This window comes from Vanessa cardui, chromosome 18 (assembly GCF_905220365.1).
Source record: "Vanessa cardui chromosome 18, ilVanCard2.1, whole genome shotgun sequence".
NCBI lineage: Eukaryota > Metazoa > Arthropoda > Insecta > Lepidoptera > Nymphalidae > Vanessa > Vanessa cardui.
In genome coordinates this window covers 2,213,791-2,237,811 of record NC_061140.1, presented here as the reverse complement: position 1 = coordinate 2,237,811, position 24,021 = coordinate 2,213,791, and the positions used below count along the sequence as shown (strand labels likewise).

Genomic DNA, 24,021 nt, shown 5'->3' with positions numbered 1-24,021 from the left:
TCCATTTGTATATTATCATACAAATAATTCTTAAACGCCCAATTACAATGAAATATACCCAACAAATTCGAAACTGACACTGGTACTTGAAAGTAATAAGTCTAAACATAATTATTTATATGAAGACATTATTGTGTCTGTTTGTAAATGATAGTATCAATTTCGATGCAACTTTCTAGCCTACAGTAATGCAAGAGGAAGCGAATACAAATTATCTTGTCATCTCATCTCTGAACAATCGTTGCGTATCGTTGAAAGTGCTTAGAAGAATTTCTAATTTTACCGTCTTTATTATATTATTAACTAAATGTATTTTCTTGTTGTGTTTAGTGGATGATTATGTTTTAATAACTAACTATGTCTCTGGTACTGTGCTGGTCTTAGACCAGATACAAATTAACACAGTCAAGTTCAAGAAATAGTCCATAGAAAAAAATTGGCCCTTTTGCTTTTTCATTTTGAGGGAACAATGAAAAAAAAATGAGGGACAAAACAGAGCACCTGTTGACTATAAAATATCCTGAATAGATAATCAGAGTAGTCTTCCAATTTCAAAATAAGAAAATTTTGGACAAGAGTTAGTTCCTAGTCGTATTCCAATTTCAAAATAAATAAAATATATTGTGTAAGGATTAATTCCTAGTCGTATTCCATTTTCAAAATAAGTAAATATTGGGTAAGGATTACTTCTTATACAGGAATACGCGTTTTGGTACACATTATTCTTAAAGAAGATAAATAAAAAAAATACTAATGTTTTAACGCATTCCATTTTTAAAACTCGGTGCAGTTAGATATACCATACAGACATATCAGGCTCAAATCTTTGAACGTAAGAAAGTGAAATCTATAGGAAATCTCGTTAAGGTTGTACCGGTTTAACTTTAACGTTCATAGTCCTTTTGTGTCGGTCTAATTGTGTAACAACAGAGTTCACTTACGTATTTGTCGTATGGACTTTCATCACAGTGCAATACAATAATGTTTGAAGTGAGCCCTTTGAACAGCGAAAGTTATAGAGTAGTTATTGTTTAAGATTGAGTGTTTTTAAATACTTCGTGATGGCTCAGTGGTTAGAACGCGTGCATCTTAACCGATTATAGCGGGTTCAAACCCAGGCATAAACTACTAAATATGTATGTGCTTAATTTGTATTTATAATTCATCTCGTGCTCGGTGGCGAAGGAAAACATCGTGAGGAAACCTGCATGTATCTAATTTCACTGTAATTCTGTCACATATGTATTCCACCAATCCAATTGGAACAGTTTGGTGGAATATGTTCCAAACCTTCTCCTCAAAGGGAGAGGAGGCCTCAGCTCAGCAGTGGGAAATTTACAGGCTGTCGTAATTGTTTTTGTAAAAAAACTTCGTGTATGTATGATCGATATTTTTATACACTCGGTAGGGATCTTTCTAAGATCATCATGATATAGTCTAAAGACAAACAGCATTGTTGAGATGGTTTGCAGGTTGAGCCAGTGTAACTTAGGATATATTAAATCTTCGCAAGTATGGGCGTAAGAAACAGCGTGCAGTTTCTAGTAAACATATAAAAAAATCGAAATGTCTCGTAACAAATTTTGACTTATGTCTGTAATATTATAGAGATATAGGCACCGTGCAGAAACAATAGAGGGCGTTATAAACCCGACAGCAGAGACACCGTGCGAGTAAAAAAATAAACTTCCCAGACACATTGGTGGCAGGCTGGCAGCTGTCAAGTCTGTAAATATGATTTTAAATGATCAAAATTATAAAACATGGTTTTTTACCAATTAACAATGAAAGTAATGGGCGCTGCAGATGATGGTATTTTTAGATGGGAACCAGTTATTTGGATGTCTAATAAAAGAAACAACGGTTATAGGTTAGATTCAACGATCGACGAAAATAAACTGTCTTCCGTAAAACAATTACCCAGAAAATTGGTAATTTTTATATAAATAAAATCAAATAGTACTTTTTAAATACTTGAAGGTATACTTACGTGTGTTTAATAACTGCATTTATCCATTTCACTCTTTTATCCCTAAGCAATGGCATGTGAGTACTATTAGTAGGGAAATAGTAAAATTTTACACCCTTAAAGTTGTTTTTGGATGTATTACGGTATCCAGAAATACAACAATACATTTCGATAGCTCAAATTATGAAAAATTAACACGATCATTCAGAAATATTTTCCGTTGTTTGACAGTAGAATTTCTGAAATTGAGGGTAAAAGTTTTGAATATGAGTCACGAGATGGCAGAGTCATCGCTACGCACGGTGCCTATAGACAGATATTGTTGTTTCTAATAAATTATCCTTGTGTTTTGTGGTTGGGTTGAGCAAGATATGAACTTTAGTTCTGAAGATAATTTACAGAATTTGCTTATTTACTGCAGCAAATATTCCGCACTAATAGTTACGATAAAGATTTAATTTTCAATTTGGAAATAATCATCTTAATTGGCATAATAATATACACGAGGCATAAAAAGACTGTTATTATATAAAAATCTATAGTTTTATTTGTAACTAGCTGTGCCCCTGACTTCGTGCGCGTTTGAGCTTACCAAAAAAGTTATCGTTCGATTCAAAGATTTTACAATAACCTATTACTTATTAGAAGTAAACTAAGTTCCTCCTTATTACATCAGCTATCTGGTAGTGAAAGTCCCGTTAAAATCGATACAGTCGTTCCCGAGATTAGCCGGAACAAAATATTGTGGTATATATACCGTATATACTTACGAATACATTTAGTGAAATTGTTATTTTGATGTAAACAGACGTTCTAATTTAATTATAAGTATTGATTTTAATAACAATTATATGTAAAGACAAATTAATTTTGTATTAATTATCATGTTAAGTCTTTCTGGATGGATAGGACCCAATCGCCAGATGTCCTGCTACCAAACAGCCATAGGTATTAACTTAGTATTGATGTGTTCCGATTTGCAGGATACACCAGTAATTGGCTCATGAAAAATAACATCTGAGTACGCTAGATTATAAGGCATGTTTAATGTTTCTTGCAGAGCCAAGGTCTTCGAGTAGTGATGACTTATCAGCAGGAGAACCGTTTGCCCGTTCGCCTATCAATACCACAAAAATATATTATGATGCGGAGATATATTTCTGCTAACGAGATGTAAGGTTATAGATATATGTTCTTTATAGGCGTGTATATTTTTCAAGAAATAATAAACTGTTTTTCTAAAAGGCAATGTTTAAAGTAAATTTTATTTGATACAAGATGCAGGTTATCAAAATGAAAGGCAAAAACGATTTTATCGATAAACTTTCTTTTATTGAAAGCAAATACATCCTCCATAAATTGCTTTCTGGCAACTTTTGTAAAACCTCTTTTGTTATATATTTTTTTTAATTAGCAGTGCACCAAATTAATTAACACTGATATTATTTCTTGCACACGAAACCTACTGTCGCTTCAGCTGCTTCGGTTCTCATGATAAATTTTAATGGTGATGATGCCATCTCCTATGCATTATCTGTTCTGAGAACACGACTGTGAGAATGCACTGTGAAGTCAGTTAACTTCTTCGTTAAATCGTTATCAGATCTGGCTGTTGCATTAATTTGTCGCTGAATCGCGGGATACAGATGGCACCGTCAAGATGATGGTGACAGTAATCTGTGTAATCACGATTACGACCGTATAAAAGTAGCTGTTTCTTTGATGCTCTGCTCTGCTCATAATATAATTATTATATACTAGTGAAAAAGAGATATAACTATTATTTAGTAGGCATTGATGTTTCGTTTTATTTTAATAAAATAGGTAGGCTATACAACGTATACTTATACGTGGTACAACTTTAGTCAATTTAAGCTTGAGTGGGCTCGTATAATTTGGTCATTGTCAATTTATTCTAGAACTTTCTTTCAGGCACATGACTTAGTTCCCAATCCTAAAGTGCATCGGGTTTTCTTAAAATTTCTTACAGCGCAAATGTCTATGGGTGCCACTTTCCCTCTTTAAAAGGTCACCTAGCAATGTGCATCTCACCCTTATCCTCCTGCCCTTATCCCAATTTAATCGAGGTCGGCGCAGCACGTCTTCTACTTCCATACGTCTCAGTCGGACGTCATCACACAAGTAAAATTATTTTCAACCATATCGTCTTTCACACAATCCACCCATAGTTTCTTTGGTCGTTTAAATGTGAAATAAAAAATGTAAGGATAATTTGACGCAACTGTTAATATTTTTCCTTCGTTAAATACATCCCGAAATGTTTCGAACTATTGAAAAATTAAAACTTTTGCACCACCTTGATGTCCGAAAATCCACAACAGCGCGATTTCTTAGACATTTTCTGCCTCGCACAACCACATTGTGGAACCAGCTTTCGCCGGCGGTTTTTCCGAACCGATACGAAATGGGAACCTTCAAGAAAAGATCCTACTCCTTTCTATTAGGCCGGCAACGCACCTGCAAGCCTTCTGGTGTTGCAGATGTCCATGGGCGGTGGTCCACTTTCCATCAGGCGAGTCTCCTGCTCGTTTGCCACCTATTTCATAAAAATAAAAAAATAAACTAGATAAAAAATCTTGTAGATAACACAGCGTCACATCTGTCCTTGTCTTTATGCTCTGATTATCGCCGAAGAATTTGGTATTCATACGCTTGGCATACGAGAATGTAGAAATTATGAGACAGAAGTAAACTAACGCTGAGCCGTGCCGGTCCAGTGGTCACACGCGAATTATTAAGCAAGATTTAATATTTCAACTCATATGAATAATTGATTTGTTACCTCAAAAACCAATACTTTTTAGAACGTAATAAATGTTCTATTTTTAAATTAAAAAAAAAAATTCTGATTTCTGGCTGATTTATTTGTAATTGGTTTTAAATCTTTGTTTTTTTTTTTAATGTAGAACCGCACTAAGGATTTTGTCGTTGTTTTATATAAGGTTTGTTTTTTTATATAACATTAACTTATATTGTTTCAATTTCATTATAGAAAAACACGCGCATTATTAAGCAAGTCTTAATTATTCAACTCATATCAATAATTGATTTTTAGCTCCAAAATCAAGCTTTTTAGAACATATAAAATGTTCTATTTTTAAACTAAAAAATATATATTGTTGTTTAGTTTTTGTTCTTTTGTAATAATAAGCAATTTCCTGACTTTGTAATAAAAAGCAATTTCCTGACAGATTATTATTTATATTTTCTTCTAACTATATTCTTATCTTTGTTTTTTTTTTAATATAGAAACGAATTAAGGATTTTATCATGTTTTTTATATAAAGTTAGCTTTTATTTTATTATAGAAATACTGAAAGCCATTCCTTTGAGAACTCTCAAAGCAATAAATATTACCAATATCGTACAAGTTTTAGGGATAATAAAGCGTTCTCTGAAAACATAATAATATACTTGTTTTTACTTTCCGTGGGCAAAACCGCGACGGGTATCGCAAGTGATATAAAAAGACCATAAATAATTTAAATTACTTCATAAGTATTATCAACATTATATTGTAATCTTGCATTTGTAACAAATTTGCTTGTTTAAATAACATTATTACTGTCATAAATATTATTTAATTCGACGCGAATATTGCAGGGTCAGTTCTAACCAAACATGTCACTTTATTCGTGCTTAATCTGAGCTTATGATATATGAAAGCTTAAGCAACCACTGTGAAAAAGATAAGCATGTTTCGAAGACCGGAGCAATTTGGACTAAAATCCAAAGTTTCTCCTTACAATGAGAATAGAGAGGCGTTTGTATAATTGGAGATGATTCACAAACCGTTTATTGTTTTTTCATTTTTTTATTAGTATGTACTGTAAATAAAAAAAATATTGGACAACATCACATACATTACTTTGATCCCAATATAAATAGCTAGAGCACTTGTGTTATGGAAAATCAGAAGTAACGACGGTACCACAAACACCCAGGCCCAATACAACATAGAAAACTAATAAAACTTCTACATCGACTCGGCAGAGAATCGAACCCGGGACCTCGGAGTGGCGTACCCATGAAAACCGATGTACACATCACAACCTCGGAGGTCGTCAAATGGATTTAAATTAAAAATAATAATCTCTAATTAGGACAACAGCGCTTTAACGATCTATAAAATACCAGATTAGTTACCGATAAAGAAAAAAATTTAATCAGCAGTAAGAATATTTATGGTTACTAGTAAAGATACACCAAAAGGTCTCGGTAAAGGAATTCAACTAACCTTTAAGAGAACTAGAAACTAATATTTCACGATGATAGTTCGTGGAAGATTATCTGCTAAGCCAATTTGAGTGTAAGTAGGAAGGCCTGTGTTTACTTTGAATTCCTTTAAGATGACCTTAGATAATAATGGTCATAACCAACCAAATTTCTTTTAAATTTATGACAAATAAAAACCTTAAAACTTGTCTTATTTATTTTTCTTAATAATTGAATATTTATCAAGAGTTTTAGAAATCATTTTCAATTGTCAATTAAAGAAACGAAACTATTTTTGTTATGTAATTATTAAACTCATGAGCTATTCCAGATAAATACCGGTCAGTCGGTCGTGACGCGTTGTGAACGACATTAACCTCGCCTTGAGTAAAGAGAACTGTTTAAAATAAGTTAATCTCTTTGCTTGAGATAGAATTTTCATGTAGGTGATTAGTGTTTAATGTTGTCATTGGCATAGGATCGAATTTGTCAAATGCCCTAAAGCCGTGATCCTGAATATCCAATGTAAAAAACTTACATAATACAAATTTAAAATAAAATTGACAAACAGAAAGACTTCAATACCTAAATAATACGTTATAAGTACGACATTTAGTAATTTAACCCAATCAGAGCTTTTACTCGAAGTGACTTCCTCTATTACTCAATAAGAAGCACTAGTATGCAAAAAATAGATTAATATTTAAACTTTTTTTAAATAATTTTTTAAAGTTGCATTTTTGACAAATTTTGAAAAAAGTTAATTTTAGTTGCATGTGGGGGTTAAAATTATTGCAAATAGTCACCCCTATTACCTCCTAACGGATGTACGTCGAATTACCAATATCCCTGTATATGTAATAATAACAGCTTGTACCATAAAATACAGCCTCACGAAAAGGTATGTAGCTTATTATATGGACAATATTGTACGCTGTACCAAAGCTAATTGGTTCTTTTATATATATGGCAGATTTTCATCCCACAAATAAACAACATTTTCACGATGTTTACCTATCACAAGATTGATTATAAACATAAGTTAAGTCGATTTCTTTCAGATCTGTTCTAACTAGTGATCCACCTAATTTACAGAAAATAACAACCGCCAACTCTCAAAGTAGGACTTGTTACTTTCTTTGTAAATGTGATTGTGTTTTTTTAAAGCAATTTCGGGTAATTTTTTTTGACAGCGACGTTCGTGAGCGAGCTTCGGTTTGCTGGACAAACAAATTGCTCTGAACTCTGATGTATTTTAGTAAATTACTCGAATTTTCTGCGCCTATTTAAGTGTACTTTGTGTAACGGATTATTTTTATTTAAACAACGTTAACTCTGACAAGGGTTCATACTTGTCTTATTTCATTTTAGGTTAAATACCATTTCTTATTATTGTTGAGTTCTGGTTAGAAGGGTAAGTGAGCCAGTGTAACTAATGACAAGGGACATAACATCTTAGCTCCCAATTAGCTTTGTTATTTATGTTTTTTTTTTATGGAACAGGTTGGCGGACGAGCATATGGGCCACCTGATAGTAAGTGGTCACTATCACCCATACACAATGACGCTGTAAGAAATATTAACTATTCCTTACATCGTCAATGCGCCACCAACCCTGAGAATTAGGATGCTACAGTGTAACTACAGGAACAAGGGACGTTCCTGTAGTTACACTGGCTCACTCACCTTTCAAACCGGAATACAACGATATTGCGTACTATTGTTTAGCGGTAGAATATCTGAGGAGTGGGTGGGCCAGGCGGGCTTGCACAAAGCCCTACCACCAATATGGTTAATATGTCTTACATTACCAATATATGTTAGCGGTGGTGACCACATACAATGAAATTGTTGATTACCGTTTGACAGTCCTCTGTTAGTATAAGTAAGAACTAACTGCTCTACGTAGTTTCACCTGCGTTAACGACCTAAATAAACTTCTTTACCTTCGTGGGTCGCAAATCAATTGCGTAGAACCTTTCTCAATAAATGGGCTATCAAACGCAAAAAATATACAATATACATAGGATTATGATTAAAATGTACTAATAGGAATTCTTATAAGATTATTAATAATCAAGAAATTAAATATAAATTCAACGTCATACAACAGCCTGTGAGAAAATAAAAAATATATCGTTAATTAAGACATGACTTATAGCTTTTACAGATATAACTTTATAATTTACTGACTCTAATAAAAATATAAATTTGTATATATTAGACAATTCATACTTTGGCCTTTAAGTAAGATTAATTGCGTTAATTTTATGAGATGATGATCTCGTTTTCCCTCAATAATAATATAATTTCTTGTTCCAAATATTATATAATATATAAAAAAAATTAAATGCCAAGGATTGAAGTAAAAAATGTAACATCAAAGCTTTAAAGTTATGGGGCCGGTACGAGTTACATAAATTAATCTGATTTGTGGAAAATTTGTATAGAAGTTACTACGCGAATTTTCGACTTGTTTTATTTATAACATAATTATTATCTGCTATATTTAGCCGTGTTACGAAATTTATTTTTCTATTAGATGTTTTTCTTCCACCATTTCTTTTTAATCGTGGATCTTCTAAAACGCTGCTATCTGTGGTCTATGGTGGTATGCTGTGTCCTGTCCTTTAAATATGCCCCTGATCGTAAGTTAATAATTCTATTTATTTATTGTTATAAATATCTTAAGTCATGAATTAATCTCTAATAATAAAGTGATACATTTTGTGTTTGATCTGTAATTCTGATTTTAATTATATATTAGGATACCATCATTTTGGAAAGTAGATTTTAACTCAAATTAATGTCAAGACGTCGAGCAGTAATAGTTTACGTCAATCAATTACAATTTAAAATCAACAAATAATAATTGAATGTTTTTAATCATCCATTTATGCTTTTTTTATAATTAGGCTTATGTATGCTTTTGGTTGTTACGTATTCTAGTACTCAATTATTTATTTTTATATAGTTACAGTTTATATATAGTTTTGCTATAGTTACTGTTTTAATACGAAGCAACATCACATACATTGCTGATCCCAATCTAAGTAGCTAAAGCACTTGTGTTATGGAAAATCAGAAGTAACGACGGCACCACAAACACCTAGACCCAAGACAACTTAGAAAACTAATGATAGGCTACATCGAATCGGCCGGGAATCGAACCCGGGATGGCGTACCCATGAAAACCGGTGTACACATCACTCGACCACGGAGCTCGTCATTATCACTTTTAAATCCACATTGCATGCGGTATTTACCTGTAATTAACTTATCATTTTATTTTTTAGTAGATTATAAGCTTGAACTGCAAATATATGTATACAAATCTTATGTTGTGAGTGAGTGAGTTGTATTGATATTATATTGTGTAATATGCCTTATTTATCAATGGTGAGCATATTTAAATAACATCGTGCTTTACGACGATAGTTTATGTTTTTAATTAACCGTGTCACTAGAGGAATGGTCAATAAGATTTATAACATTGAATCTAGTTCAATATTTGCAATTTTCTCGATTCACCTTAAACAATATGATTACACATTAATGATAATTAATGTATTATAAAACAAAGTCCCCCGGCTGTGTCTGTCTGCATGTTCGCGATATACTCCAAAACTGCTGAAAGGATTTTCGTGCGGTTTTCACTTATAGATAGAGGCATTCGTAAGGAAGGTTTAGGTATGTAATTTATAAGATGAATGAGAACGATAATCGTTAAAGATGTCGGAAAAAATAACCATAAAAAAATATGACCACACGTGCGAAGCTAGGACAGGCCGCTAGTAAAAATTTAAAATAATGTCTTCACTTTTAATTGTAAGTAATGTTATACTATGAGGGTTTTCATTACCTGTGTTTATATATAATTTTCATTGAGATGAATGTTTTTCAAAATTAAGACGATATCTTTACCGTAACTCGTAGTTGAGAACAATTGAAGCAAATTATGTAAATTATCTTCGAAACTAAAGTTCAGTTCTTGCTCAACTTAACCACATAATTCAATGACAATTTATAAGAAGCTATTATATCTTGTTTCCATTCAAATGCCAATTAAATTTTTTCTAACGATTAAGATTATATTTTTATATTATCATACATATTATTGACTTTCAGGCATATACAACAACAACAACAGCCTGCAAATTCCCACTGCTGGGCTAAAGGCCTCCTCTCCCTTTGAGGAGAAGGTTTGGAATATATTCCACCACGCTGTTCCAATGAGGGTTGGTGGAATACACATGTGGCAGAATTTCTATGAAATTTGTCACATGTAGGTTTCCTCACGATGTTTTCCTTCACCGCTGAGCAAGAAATGAATTATAAAGACAAATTAAACACATGAATCAGCGGTGCTTGCCTGGGTTGGAACCCGCAATTATCGGTTAAGATGCACGCGTTCTAACCACTGGATCCACCATCTCGACTCAGACTCGACTTCAGGCATATATTCTACATTATTGTATTTATCTAACATAACTTTGTACCACAAATGTTCGAAAAGAGTGACTATTGATTCTCGCAGGTTCTTGGTTGAATCTTCATTTCGAACCGGTAGCTTTTAGTTTCAAATTTTCTTTTATAAGCATTCTTGGGTATGTATATTATATATATTTTGATTAAAATCAGCTTCCACCAATGTTTGGGACGACAAGATCAGGGTGTACGGATATACTTATTCGAAATATCATCCAAAATCCTCCAGCTGTTTGTTTGCGTTAATGCGTACTACATAAAAAAAAATTAATATTTTTTATATTGGTATAGCTATCTTTACTTTATTTCTACGACAAATAATTAGTCTAAAGCAAAATATTTTATTTTCATATGCTTCCATTATTTTCTATATTAGTTTGCTGCAAGCTGTTTATTCTGAATCGTAATTAGATCTTAATGTAGGCATAACCATAGTGAACCGGTGAATATTAAAGGTAGGATAAAGGCAGTGTTGCGCAATCGAAGCACGAACGGCTCAGGGTTTAGCGTTGTCTGACGCCATCCCTCCCGCATTCTACAACAGCAAATTATTACACGCCTTCGACTCGAGTATGATAGAAACCATTGTGATAGTTTTGTTGTATTTTAATATATATTATGCAGTGGAGAATTAATTATGTCATTTAGGTTGAAATGTTCAATTTTTGAATTTTACAAGGATTCCTTTTTTAAAAACTGGTGTATTTTTTAAAATATATCAATTCTTGTTGATAATATTGATACAGATTAAGATAAAATGCATTTGTTTAGAAGATGGTCACGATATATAAACACGCTTTGTATCTCATACCTAAAATGTCGATTCACAAGTGAATTTGAATACGGCGACACGCTCTTTTGAATTTATTACAAAAATCAAAATCGGTATTTTTAAGATTCAAGCATATATGGGACAGACAGCCGTAACTGACTGTCTCTGTTTTATACCAGGTAATTCACAAAAAATAAAACCTCTCTTTCTATTGTATATAAAACAGAAAGAGAGGGAAATGTCACCTGGAGCAAAACTTTTTGTCCTTACGTTAAGATTTACTTGACAGTTTTACTGTAAGACGCGTAAAATATCTTCATTAAAATATGATCGCGATTAAAAATCTAATAATTTAAATTGTATAATGTACTTAGCGAAAGTTAAGAGCGTACAATTTATAACTAAATAGGATGTTATCATAGTAATACTGTCACAAAAATGTCCAAGTAGTTTCTTGTAATTCCTAGTTGAGTGCTCGTGTATTTAATAGTTTACAAAGACACGATTCAGCAGTTCTCTTTTTGTTAAATCACGATAATACGTGATAAAAAGTTCTGAAAGTCTCTTAACTACGGTTTAAAGCTTGACACGACTCGTTTAGTAAGAATGCAGCTGTGGACTTAAAATTTAAAATAAAATATTTTTTATTATTAATAATCAAAGGAGGATTTATTTAATGCTTAATTACATTATATTTAGAGATATTATGTACACTGGATCTTTTTATTTTAATTATTTCTTTTTTTGTATTAAAACATTCATAATAAACCTTATCTGGCTGGTTACATGTACAGTTTATGCCTTATTTTGAGCTGCAATCCCCGTAAATATTTATTTATTTAGCCGATAATATTTATTTTTGTATTTTATACTTTTTTATTAGTGGCATATAGTAACATGTGGGTTATTTGATGAGAAGTGTTGAATAGGTGCAGTAAGAAATATAAAGGGTTCCCTACATTAATTTAGAGAAGGATACTATGTGTAGTATACGACTTATATGCTTCCAGACTCATTGCTAGGCTCACTTTCAAATTGGTTCAAGTATTTGAATACTGAGTATACCTGATTGGCGGTAGGATAACTTCATACAGATTCAATCAAAATCAAACAACAATACAGTATACAGTAACAACATAATTAGAAACAACAATACATTAATAATATTTGTTATCAGTGTCACATTATTTAAATTATAATTAGAATAATTGCAAAAAATACATTTGAAATACACTTTTGTAATTATTTTCTCTGACCTTTTAATCATGAAATAGATTGTATTATCAATCCTAAGGTCAAAGTACTAGACATTCGTTGAAAAACTCCTTGGCACAATATGTATTTCAACTGTGTAATTTATAAAACACTGTGTTTTAATAAATAAGTATAATGTTGCTTGTGTTACGATGCTATATTAAATTAATTGTGTCACTGTATTTGAACCGAGCGTAACGACTTAAGCTTTGTTTGATGATGATATTATGTTAATTTATTTTATTACTGGCAATTATTACGAATATAATGTTTTGGTCTAAATGTATAGAAACTCCGTGGGATAAAAAACATCGTTTTGATTAAATCTTGTTTATATCTATGGTAATAAATATTTCAATCAAAATGTTGATGAACTTTTAAAACGGAAAAAAAAAATAATTAATATAAAATTTATATGAACTGCAGCAATAAAAAGTTAGTTATTTAATTCTTATGTTTAAATTTAGAACACGTTCTTATTAAATTTAAAAATTTTATTGTTAGTGAAACAAAAAAAATACTTTTTTTAACTAAGGACAAATTATCCATAGTTAAAATTACCCACTGCTGGGCTAAGGCCTCCTCTTCCATTAAGGAGAGGGTTCTAACATATTCCACAACGCTATTCTAATGCGGGTTGGTGGAATGCACATGTGACAGAATTTCGATGAAATTAGACACATGCAGGTTTCCTCACGATGTTTTCCTTCACCGCCGAGCACGAGATGAATTATAAACACAAATTAAGCACATATATATAGAGGTGCTTGCCTGGGTTTGAACCCGAAATCATCGGTTAAGATGCACGCGTTCTAACCACTGGGTCATCTCAGCTCTCCCTAATGTGTTTGAATATTTTTTTTTTAAATTAATTTTGTATTATACAAGTCTCAGTAATATTTTAAAATACAGTTTTATTAATAATATATTTTTGATATATTAGATAAGATTGATAGATAAGTTGAGCTCACTTAATAACAAAAAGTCGAGTCATCGAATGATAAAATTATTTAAATTGAGAAATTTCATTTTCACTTTCTTTTCACTCTCATTTGTTTACTTTGTTTACTAAAGCAGAATGAATGTTTGATCTTTACTGCTCAAGTAACTCGTTCATATATATAGTAGTCGCTGTAGCTTTGCTCTTGTTTTTGGGTTCAACATTCCTTCATGCCATTTTATCAAATTAGGTTTAGTTGTATCGCCATGAATTAACAGACGTAACAGACACACAGACAGCTATAGATAATATTATGATATAATGGGTAGCTGCGGCATATGTGCATTTATAATTAAATATATGTATATGTATGACAAAGTGAGAGCCTTATTAGGTTTAACTAAGTAGGTTTAGTTTAGAAAGCGTACAAAAACATTAATTTGCATAAAACATACGTCATAATTCAGACATTTTGTGCAAAATATTTACAAATCTATTTCAAATATAATATAATCGTTCTATCTTTTACTGAAAACCTTATTAATATCTGTTGAGTGGTTTAGTAAAAGAAAATCAAAGGCAAAGAAAGATGGTGACTATGTTTTATACTACTGTATAAATAAAAGCCTATGAATAATTCTAAACCTTTTGATAAGATTTATATTTGTTACATGTGTATTTCAAGGACCATGACGCGCAGCAGTGGAAACAGCATGGTGATATAATCTCCAAGCCACGCTTTCAATATGAGACTAATACTTAAAACAAATTTGAAAAACAAATATATGATATTTTTGAAATATATTTGTAATTCAAATACTAATCAGAGCATAAGGCGATGTTTTCACTTTCTGAATTATTCATAACGTAATTAAATTTAATTCCATATTTCACAAAACATTGCAATGGAAATGAATAGACTTCCCATCGCGGTTTATGTCGAAAATATCTTGCGAAAATTTCATCTTAATTTAGATCACTATCTACTGTTTTAATGTTTTATTGTAAATAATTTAATTGCATATAAAAATATGAACGCAGAATAAAGTGCCAATAAAAACTCTGATATGAACAAAAAATTTGTTTTTGAAATTTTTATTTAAGCACAATTCTTTTTTCATTGAATTCTTACATATAATTCTGAACTGCAACAAACGGACGCTCAAATTTTATCATATGTATATTGTATAAATTACACTATATGATCGCAAATTACAAAAATATATAATAATGAAATCAAAAACGTAATAATGATTTTACGACAATCAAAAATATTTTAGTTCACACTGTTCTACTTCAATTAAGGCATATATTTTTATCCCATCTAACCTGAGATTTCTGGATGGATGTTTACTTGTATATAAGCATAAACTTAAGAACATTATCAATTATATTAATTGTCATAATACTTATAAATAATTAATAAACGAAAACTGTTACTTTTTATAATGAACTATATTATAAAAATTCAAATAATTAAACTATATAAAATAAATGCTCACATAATAAACAGTGAATGGAAAAACTGGTTTTTATCTAAATCGATAAATAAAAAGCGAGCTTCACTTATTTTGGAACAATAAAACATGTTAATATTTTCCGAGTTCAAGGCCAAATGCAGCCTAAATTGTGATTTAATTGCTCATGGAAACACATAATCGGGTGCCTTTAGTGCTCAATACAATAACAGCCTGTAAATTTTCCATTGCTGTGCTAAGGTTTCCCCTCCCTTTGAGGAGAAGGTTTGGTATATATTTCCCACGCTGTTCCAATGTGGGTTGTTGGAATTCATTTATGGCAGAATTTCTATGAAATGAGACACATGCAGGTTTCCTCACGATGGCGGATCTTTCACCGCCATCTCGAGATGAATTATAAACACAAATTAAGCACATGAATATTCAGTGGTGCTTTCTTGGGTTTGAACCCGCGATCTTCGCTTAAGATTGAAGAGACGCTAACTTGTATATAAGCACTTGAAACTTGAGAACATTATAAATCATATTCCTTGTCATAATACGTACAAATAAATAATTAATAAAAGAAAACTGTTGCTTTTTATAATGAAATATGCTATTAATATAAATATACTATTATCAGTATATAAATACACATAAATGACTATTGCAACAAAAGCTTGGGAAATTTAAATAAATTAATATAAATTAAACTATATAAAATAAATGTTCACATAATAAATACTCGTTCGAAAAACTGGTTTTCATTTATATCGTTAAAATAACAACAAATAACAAAAATAAAAGTGAGCTTCATTTATTTGGGACAAATATTATGTTGACATTTGCCGAATTCAAGGGCATAGGACAGCCCTAATTGTTTCAATTGCCCATGGAAATAGAAAATTAGGTGGCTTTTAAACACGATAATATATGTAGTATCATAGCATGTATAGTAACATCATGTAAATATAATAATTGGCTAAGAGAGGGGAAATTAAGCTTGGGTTTGGGTCAAAATTGAGCCAATTCTCAATCGAGATTCGGTTGTTGTAACCACTAAGTTCCTATCAGTTCGTACATATGATTTTCATGCCGAGTTTGACTAGTTTGAATAACTATATTGCACAAGTGAACAAGTGCGCGAAAATACAATCTAGATCCCATCAGTATTATTATAGTCCGATTAGTCGGCATTCCAGCACGACCGTAGAGAAGCGCGGGAGATAACTTGATAGAAAAACGAAGTTTAATGGTCTAACCCTGGACTATATATCGTGGATCCTAGACTATATAAGTCGTGAGTTTCACATTCTATAATATAGAAAAAAAAATTAACCATAGTTTAGCAAAATTAGTTCCTTTATTGTAGTTACACTGGCTTACTTTCCCATGAAATTGGAATATAATATTTAGTAGTTTTGTTTAGTAACAGAATATTTGATTTATTTATTTTAAAAGAGCACCTGCATATGCTGACATAGTATTTAAAATAAAATATCCAATATTCATAACAAGCTCTTCTAGATTCATAAGTTAAAAGTAAGAGAATCATAAATTTTAAATTAACATAACAATTGTTATTTATAAAAATCATTATAATCAAAACAATAAAAAATAAAACTCAAAAATAAAACTAATCATGCATTTTGAGCTAATAGTATGTACGCCGGTTTTTATCGGTACACCGCTTTGAGGTCCCGGGTTCGATTCCCGGCCGAGTCGATGTAGAAAAGTTCATTAGTTTTCTATGTTGTCTTGGGTATGGGTGTTTGTTGTACCGTCGTTACTTCTGACTTTTCCATAACACAAGTGCTATACCTACTTACATTAGGATCAAAGTAATGTATGTGATGTTGTCCAATATTAATTAATTTATTTAAAACATTTTATGTGGTGAGTTAGTACCCAAACGTGCTTGCACAAAGCCTTACTATGAAGTTATGATTGAGCCACAAGTTATGTATAATAAAGAATATCTTATATTATAACAGACGTAACTGTTTTCATTCTCTCAATTGTCTAAATCTTGACCAGAATCATTACGCTTTAAGAATACGTCCTACGGTTTTCTGCTATGTTGCTAAGGAGACACTGAACACTTATGTATTTGATAACATTTTTTTCGGTCATTCCTTATCATTATTGTATTAAACTGTTAAATATCATTGTTTATGTTTTCATTTATTAATTTGATAATGTATTTTATTATGTAATTATAATTTATAATTAGTTCCTTGTTCAGTTGATATAATATAATCTCTTTGGTGTATTTAATTGTACAGCGTGATTATTTTTAGATTTACAAGTACTGGGCTGAAATTCTGGGTTCAGTCAGTATAAAAATATCGTATCAGATCAGCGTTAAAAGTCCCGTTTTGAAACCACGTAATCTCCTCAGTCTTATGTTTTATCTCCTGCAGGTTGTATCGGATTTTCTTGACTTCTGTCAACCAATGAATTCATTTTCATTTAATTGCTATATAACCTCTGGACCTTGGACGTAAGGACATCATCATAAAGTCTGAGTAATAATTATGATAGGCCTTTATACAAGTCCGCCTAAGTAGGCCACCCACTCATGATATATTCTACCGCCAAGCACCAATATTTTTGTCTATTTTGGTTAGTTCCATGGCTAGGGAATTCATTGATATAACAATAGCTCCTCTCTTAAGTATTCTGGCATCTAACATCTTAAATTACAATTAATACACGAACTGTCTATCACTTAACGATTATTTTATACTGTACTCGATAATGCGATTTGCGGTGTCAACCTCACACATTCCTTGGCGTTATCATTTAAATATATATGTTCATGTCTATATATAATATCTATATGCTAAGTTCAATGACACGTCTGTTAGTGATTCTTTGCACGTTTTAACTAATATCTGTGAAATTGTTAACAAATTGTTAAATGTTATAAATTATTGGATATTGTGTATTACCAATTTTGTAGTTTAGGTTGCCATTAAGGTATTAGAGCCGAGATGGCCCAATGGCTAGAATGCGTGCATCTTAACCGATGATTTCGGATTCAAACCAGGCAAGCACCACTGAATATTAATGTGCTTAATTTGTGCGACGGTGAAGAAAATTATCGTGTGGAAATCTGCATATGTCTAATTTCATAGAAATTCTGCCACATGTGTATTCCACCAACCCGCATAGAAATATGTTCCAAACCTTCTCCTCAAACGAAGAGGTTGCCTTAGCCCAGCAAAAGGAAATTTACGGGCTGTTGTTGTTGTGGTAGGGTCTTAGGGCTACCAGACATAGATACATGGTGGTAGGGCTTTGTGCAAGCCCGTCTGGGTAGGTACCACCTACTCATCAATTATTCTACCGCCAAATAACAGCACTCAGTATTGTTGTGTTCCGGTCTGAAGGGTGAGTGAGCCAGTGTAACTACAGGCACAAGGGACATAACATTTTAGCTCCCAAGGTTGGTGGCACATTGACGATGTAAGGAATACTTAATATTTCTTACAGCGCCATTGTCTATGGGCGATGGTGACCACTTACCATCAGGTGGCACATATGCTCGTCGCCAACCTATACCATAAAAAAAAATAAAAAAAATTTCCTTCTTACAGTATCATATACTGTAAGAAGGAAATTTTTTATAAATAAAATTGGCCAAAACGTTCTTATCAAAAGCAGCCATTATTATTCAGCCAGACCTCTTCACAACATACTTATAAATTTTCTGTTACTCTTAACTTGATTTTAGATCTGTACAGCTTAAAGCACGTCACAAACTGTGAAGATATTATTATTGTTTTGAGATAAAAAGTCACTTGTCATATAATTAAATAGAACATCACATACAAAGATGAAATAAATATTTTTATCTTATTTAAGATATAAACCGCCTAATTAGGATCATTTCGATGAATAAGGAATTAGGAGAGGACTTCAATATAAAGAGGTTTTATATATCACAATTTTCTTACCTCAACGATACTTTAACATTGCCTTAGTATCATAAAGTATACTTATATAAAATACACAACCTATTGTAAAATATTATATGCCCTCTCGACTCTCTGTGTTCACTATAAACTCGAAAGTTATTAAACGATTTTTCGTATGGTTTTTAACAATGGAAATATTTAATATGACCATTATTGAATGTGTGGGAAACATCATAGCTGGAGCTATAATTAGCCGCCGGTATCAATAAATATACCGATATGTGTTGTTTTTGTTTTTTATATATTTTAAGTTGGCTGACTAGGAAATGGTCCCCCTGATGGTAAGTAGTCATCACACATACATAGTAACTCTGTAAGAAATATTAATATATCACATCTTAGATCGCCAATGCGCCACCAACTTTGGGAACTAAGATGTCCCTTGTGCCTATACTTCACTGTCTCACTCACCCTACATACCGGAACACAATAATACTAGTAGTAGAGTAATAGTAGTAGAGTTTTGCTATTTACCGGTATATAACGTTTTTTATACATCCTTATTTTACTTGTGCAAAGCCAAACTTTAATGTATGTATCTTTATCGTCTGTAAAGTGCTTAAGTCAAGATTTTTTTGGCAATATAATGCGAGCAAGGTCGTTTAGGATCATGTGAATTGTATTGTTCTATACTATAGATATTTTTTAAAGTATCTACATTGTCAAAAGCATACAGAGGTTAAATAGGTATATTTTAGGGGCAAGAACGTCTAATATTATATACATCTAGGCTGTCAATGTTTTGTAACATAAATAACGAAAATAATTCACACCTTAAATGTAGATATATCATTTTGAATGTTACCTACATATGTTAATTTTAAATGTTTAGCAATAAATTCGTGGGGTAACTTTTACAATATGTAAATAAATACATAAACAGTAGTTGATACCTTGATAATAGTATTTTTAATGATAAAATCGTCAATAGGTATTTATAGTGAAAAGATTTGTTTAGTAATAAAGTCGCATAATAGTTAGTGAGCTAAGATGGCCCAGTTGTTAGAACGCGTGCATCTTAACCGATGATTTCGGATTCAAACCAGGCATGCACCACTATAAATATGTGCTTATTTTGTGTTTATAATTCATCTCGTGCTCGGCGGTCAAGGAAAACATCGTGAGGTAGCCTGCATGTGTCTAATTTCATCGAAATTCTGCCACATGTGCATACCAGCAACACGTATTGGAACAGCGTGGTGGAATATGTTCCAAACCTTCTCGTTAATGAGAGAGAAGGCCTTAGCCCAGCAGTGGGAAATTTACAGGCTGTTACTTTACTTTAAAGTAATTTCAAGTGTTGAGAGAACAACAACAACATCAACAGCCTGTAAAGTCTAGAGAACGCTTGGAGCTTATTCCACGATGCTCTGGACTGGGTAAATGAGTGCTGAAAACGTGGTGACGTGATGTGAAATATATGTAAGTTGAATGGTCTTTGCCTGGATTAAACCTGCGATATATGGATTGACGACCTCCGTGGTCGAGTGGTGTGTACACCGGTTTTCATGGGTACGCCACTCTGAGGTCCCGGGTTCGATTCCCGGCCGAGTCGATGTAGATTACCATTAGTTTTCTATGTTGTCTTGGGTCTGGGTGTTTGTGGTACCGTCGTTAATTCTGATTTCCATAACACAAGTGCTTCAGCTACTTACATTGGGATCAGAGTAATGTATGTGATGTTGTCTCATATTTATTTATTTATGGATACGGATACAGGTAGATGTAACAATATGTTCACCGGACTCAGGGAACAACACTGAGACATAACATTTTTTGTTATTTATAAAATATTTCAATATTTTCTCTAAATGTGCATATTAAGTAAGGATTAAAAGCAAAACGACCTTTTTATTGTGTAGCATAAATTATTGTTTTTTTTTATTTCTATACTCATTGTATTATGCTATATATTTAATATTGTTATACTATTATATTAATATATTTATTTCTACATTAACTTTAATTAAATATACGTCACTAATTTATACTAAAATATATAATCTGTTGTACTAAAAGCGGCGTTCAAAATTATTTTCTGTCTGTACGAGAGCCTAACAGGCAGAAATATTTTTAAAATAATAATCTGAATTTTTTTTATCATTATGTCGTCATTATAATTCTCAAATAAATAGTATAGTATAAAAATGAAATTGACATCCCGTTTTTTTTTTCTATACGTTAAGCACGCAGCGGTTCTACTATTACTGTATATTTTCAACCGACTTCCAAAAGGAGGAGTTTATCAATTCGTCTTTTTTTTTTTTTTTTTTTTTTTTTTTTTTTTTATCTTTGTTACCTCATAACTTTTCACGGGGTGGACCGATTTTGATATTTTTTTTTTGTTTGAAAGGTAGTGCTTCCCGTGGGGTCCCATTTTTTTTATTTTTTTTTCCGATGATGGTATCCATGTGAAAACGACATAAGTCTTAAATTTGCATTATGCATATGCGCGACAAATAGGTGAATAACTGAAAATCACGTTAACCAATTTTGATAATTCTTTTTTTATTATAAAATATATACTTTAAGGGTAATTTGGTGAAAGTTTGGTAAGGTTCTGAGCACAGGATCCATGACAAAGTAACGGAACGGAAGGGAACGGAACAATTCTGAGGAGCACGTTAGCGATACTCGGTCGAATCTTTTATTTATAGGTTATTTGGATATTTGAGTCACCTTCCGTAATGTGGTTATGTTTATGTAATTATCATAGTCGAATATTATAATCAACTAGCTACCCACCCCGGCTTCGCACGGGTGCAATACTGATACTAAATATACTACAGAATTTGTTTATATACGACATCACGTCGCAAACTTCTAAAATTATCAGTGTTTCTTTACTATATTGTTCATGTATTATATACACAAACCTTCCCCTTGAATCACACTATCTTTTAAAAAAAACCGCATCGAAATCCGTTGCGTAGATTTAAAGATATAGGGACAGAGAAAGCGACTTTGTTTTATACTATGTAGTGATGGAACTCCTATACGGCTCGCAGTTAGGGTGCGATATGGGGCAGAATTTCTTACTATCTTTAATCAAATTCTGTGTATGTGATGTGATGTCATATGATGTACGAAATATAGTTGGTCTTTTTCAAAGTTTTTCTTGCTGTATTAAATCCGCATTTTCGAAAGTCTATTTTTGCTTTATTGGCAAGTTTCCTTTGAAATTGTCCTCGAAGTAGTTTCTGACTCATATAAACGAAACGCTTAATCTATCCATATTAAAAAAAATTAGTTAGTCAACATCAGCTTCACTTAAAATCAAAAAATAAATAAAATTTTAACAAAAAGAAAAACCGACTTCAAACAAAACACTGTTTAAAACAAATAAAAGTGCACTAAAAATGATAAAAATAATTGCATATTTTACATATTTTTTAGAGTCCTCCTAGGTAAAATGAAATGAAAAATATTAGACTACTTAAAAGTCGATTTACGATTATATAATGTAGTTATAATTATTGTTATATTTGGAGTCGGTGTCAGCCAATAAAACCCTACAGTATATCTATCAAAAACAATACGAGAATACTTTAACAAATATGTTTTTTACAAATTACCTTTTACACAATAATATACTGGATCAATCAAGGGACTCGTATCGCTTCTTTCTTTTGATTGTTGGGACAAGGGCACTGTAGCTGACACCGGCTCCAAATATACCAATAATTATAGCTACATTATATAATCGTAAATCGACTTTTAAGTAGTCTAATATTTTTCATTTCATTTTACCTAGGAGGACTCTAAAAAATATGTAAAATATGCAATTATTTTTATCATTTTTAGTGCACTTTTATTTGTTTTAAACAGTGTTTTGTTTGAAGTCGGTTTTTCTTTTTGTTAAAATTTTATTTATATATGGGTATGACGAAATTTATTATCAAAAAAAAAAATAGTTCAAAATCCAACAATGACCTTTGCATCGTTTGCGGTCGGAATGTAAACAAACTCTTATTTTATCGAATGTATCCAAAAAAAGAACGATTTAGATGTTTGACCTGTTTAAGAGTAAAAAAAAAAGTTTGTAACCGGCCATTTTTATTAAATACTTATAGAAAGTAAGTATGATTTCCATTCTAGATCGTAAAAAATAAATTTTAATATATAATCGTATAATTATAAACACATAAGAGTAATTTAATAATTACTTGACAATTAAATCATTTAAATATCTACTATTTATTACCTTATGCCGTATTAAGAATTTTTGAATAGTAAAATGTCAAGGTAATAAAATAAAAATAAGATATTTATAGAAAAATAATTTCATCCAACAACTTCTAAAAAACTGTTTATGTTTCTGTATAAGAGAATACAATTAATATATTTTAAAACTTTCATTACAAATACTCATATATTTCCGGAAACAAACGTCAAAAGTTGTACGAAAATCTATTTTAAAAAGTATAACAAAACGGCTAATGATGCTAACTATTATGCCTGAATGAATTTAAAAAAAAAAAAACGCAAATACTTACATCGTTTCCAAACAGCTGGTCACTGACATCTATGAACGATGACAATGTCACCACCAAAAGCACTTGTCTCCAATCCATCACGATCGTTTAACTACACTAACTTACTTGAAAACATTAAAAAAAATTCTCTCACATACGTTAACATATTTAAGACTTAATAAAAAACTGTTAAAAAATCACAATAAAAAAAATCACACATTTTTCTTTTCCCGCGCAAATTTGATAAGTTTTTTTTTTAAATTTTATTTTTCGTGAGCATGACATAAATTTTGCTACCATAAAAAATTATTATTTTTTATTTGAGTTAGCTAAATTAATAAAAGTTTTTTTTTATATGTTTTAACCTATTGTTTTTTTTGTTGTCAACTAATTGTTGTATTGTTTGCCAGCGGCAGTTCGCGGTGTTTCACGGCTCGCGACTGCGCG

General features: G+C 31.5%; 1 protein-coding gene across 1 annotated transcript in view; it reads right to left on the bottom strand.

Moving 5' to 3' along the window:
• The window catches only part of LOC124537537 (A disintegrin and metalloproteinase with thrombospondin motifs 16-like), a 67,565-nt gene extending 43,544 nt beyond the window's left edge, over positions 1-24,021 (bottom strand). The window contains exon 1 of the mRNA XM_047114412.1: positions 23,596-24,021. Within this exon, the coding sequence (XP_046970368.1) occupies positions 23,596-23,673 (78 nt within the window). The 5' untranslated portion in view covers positions 23,674-24,021. The remainder of the gene's footprint in view (positions 1-23,595) is intronic.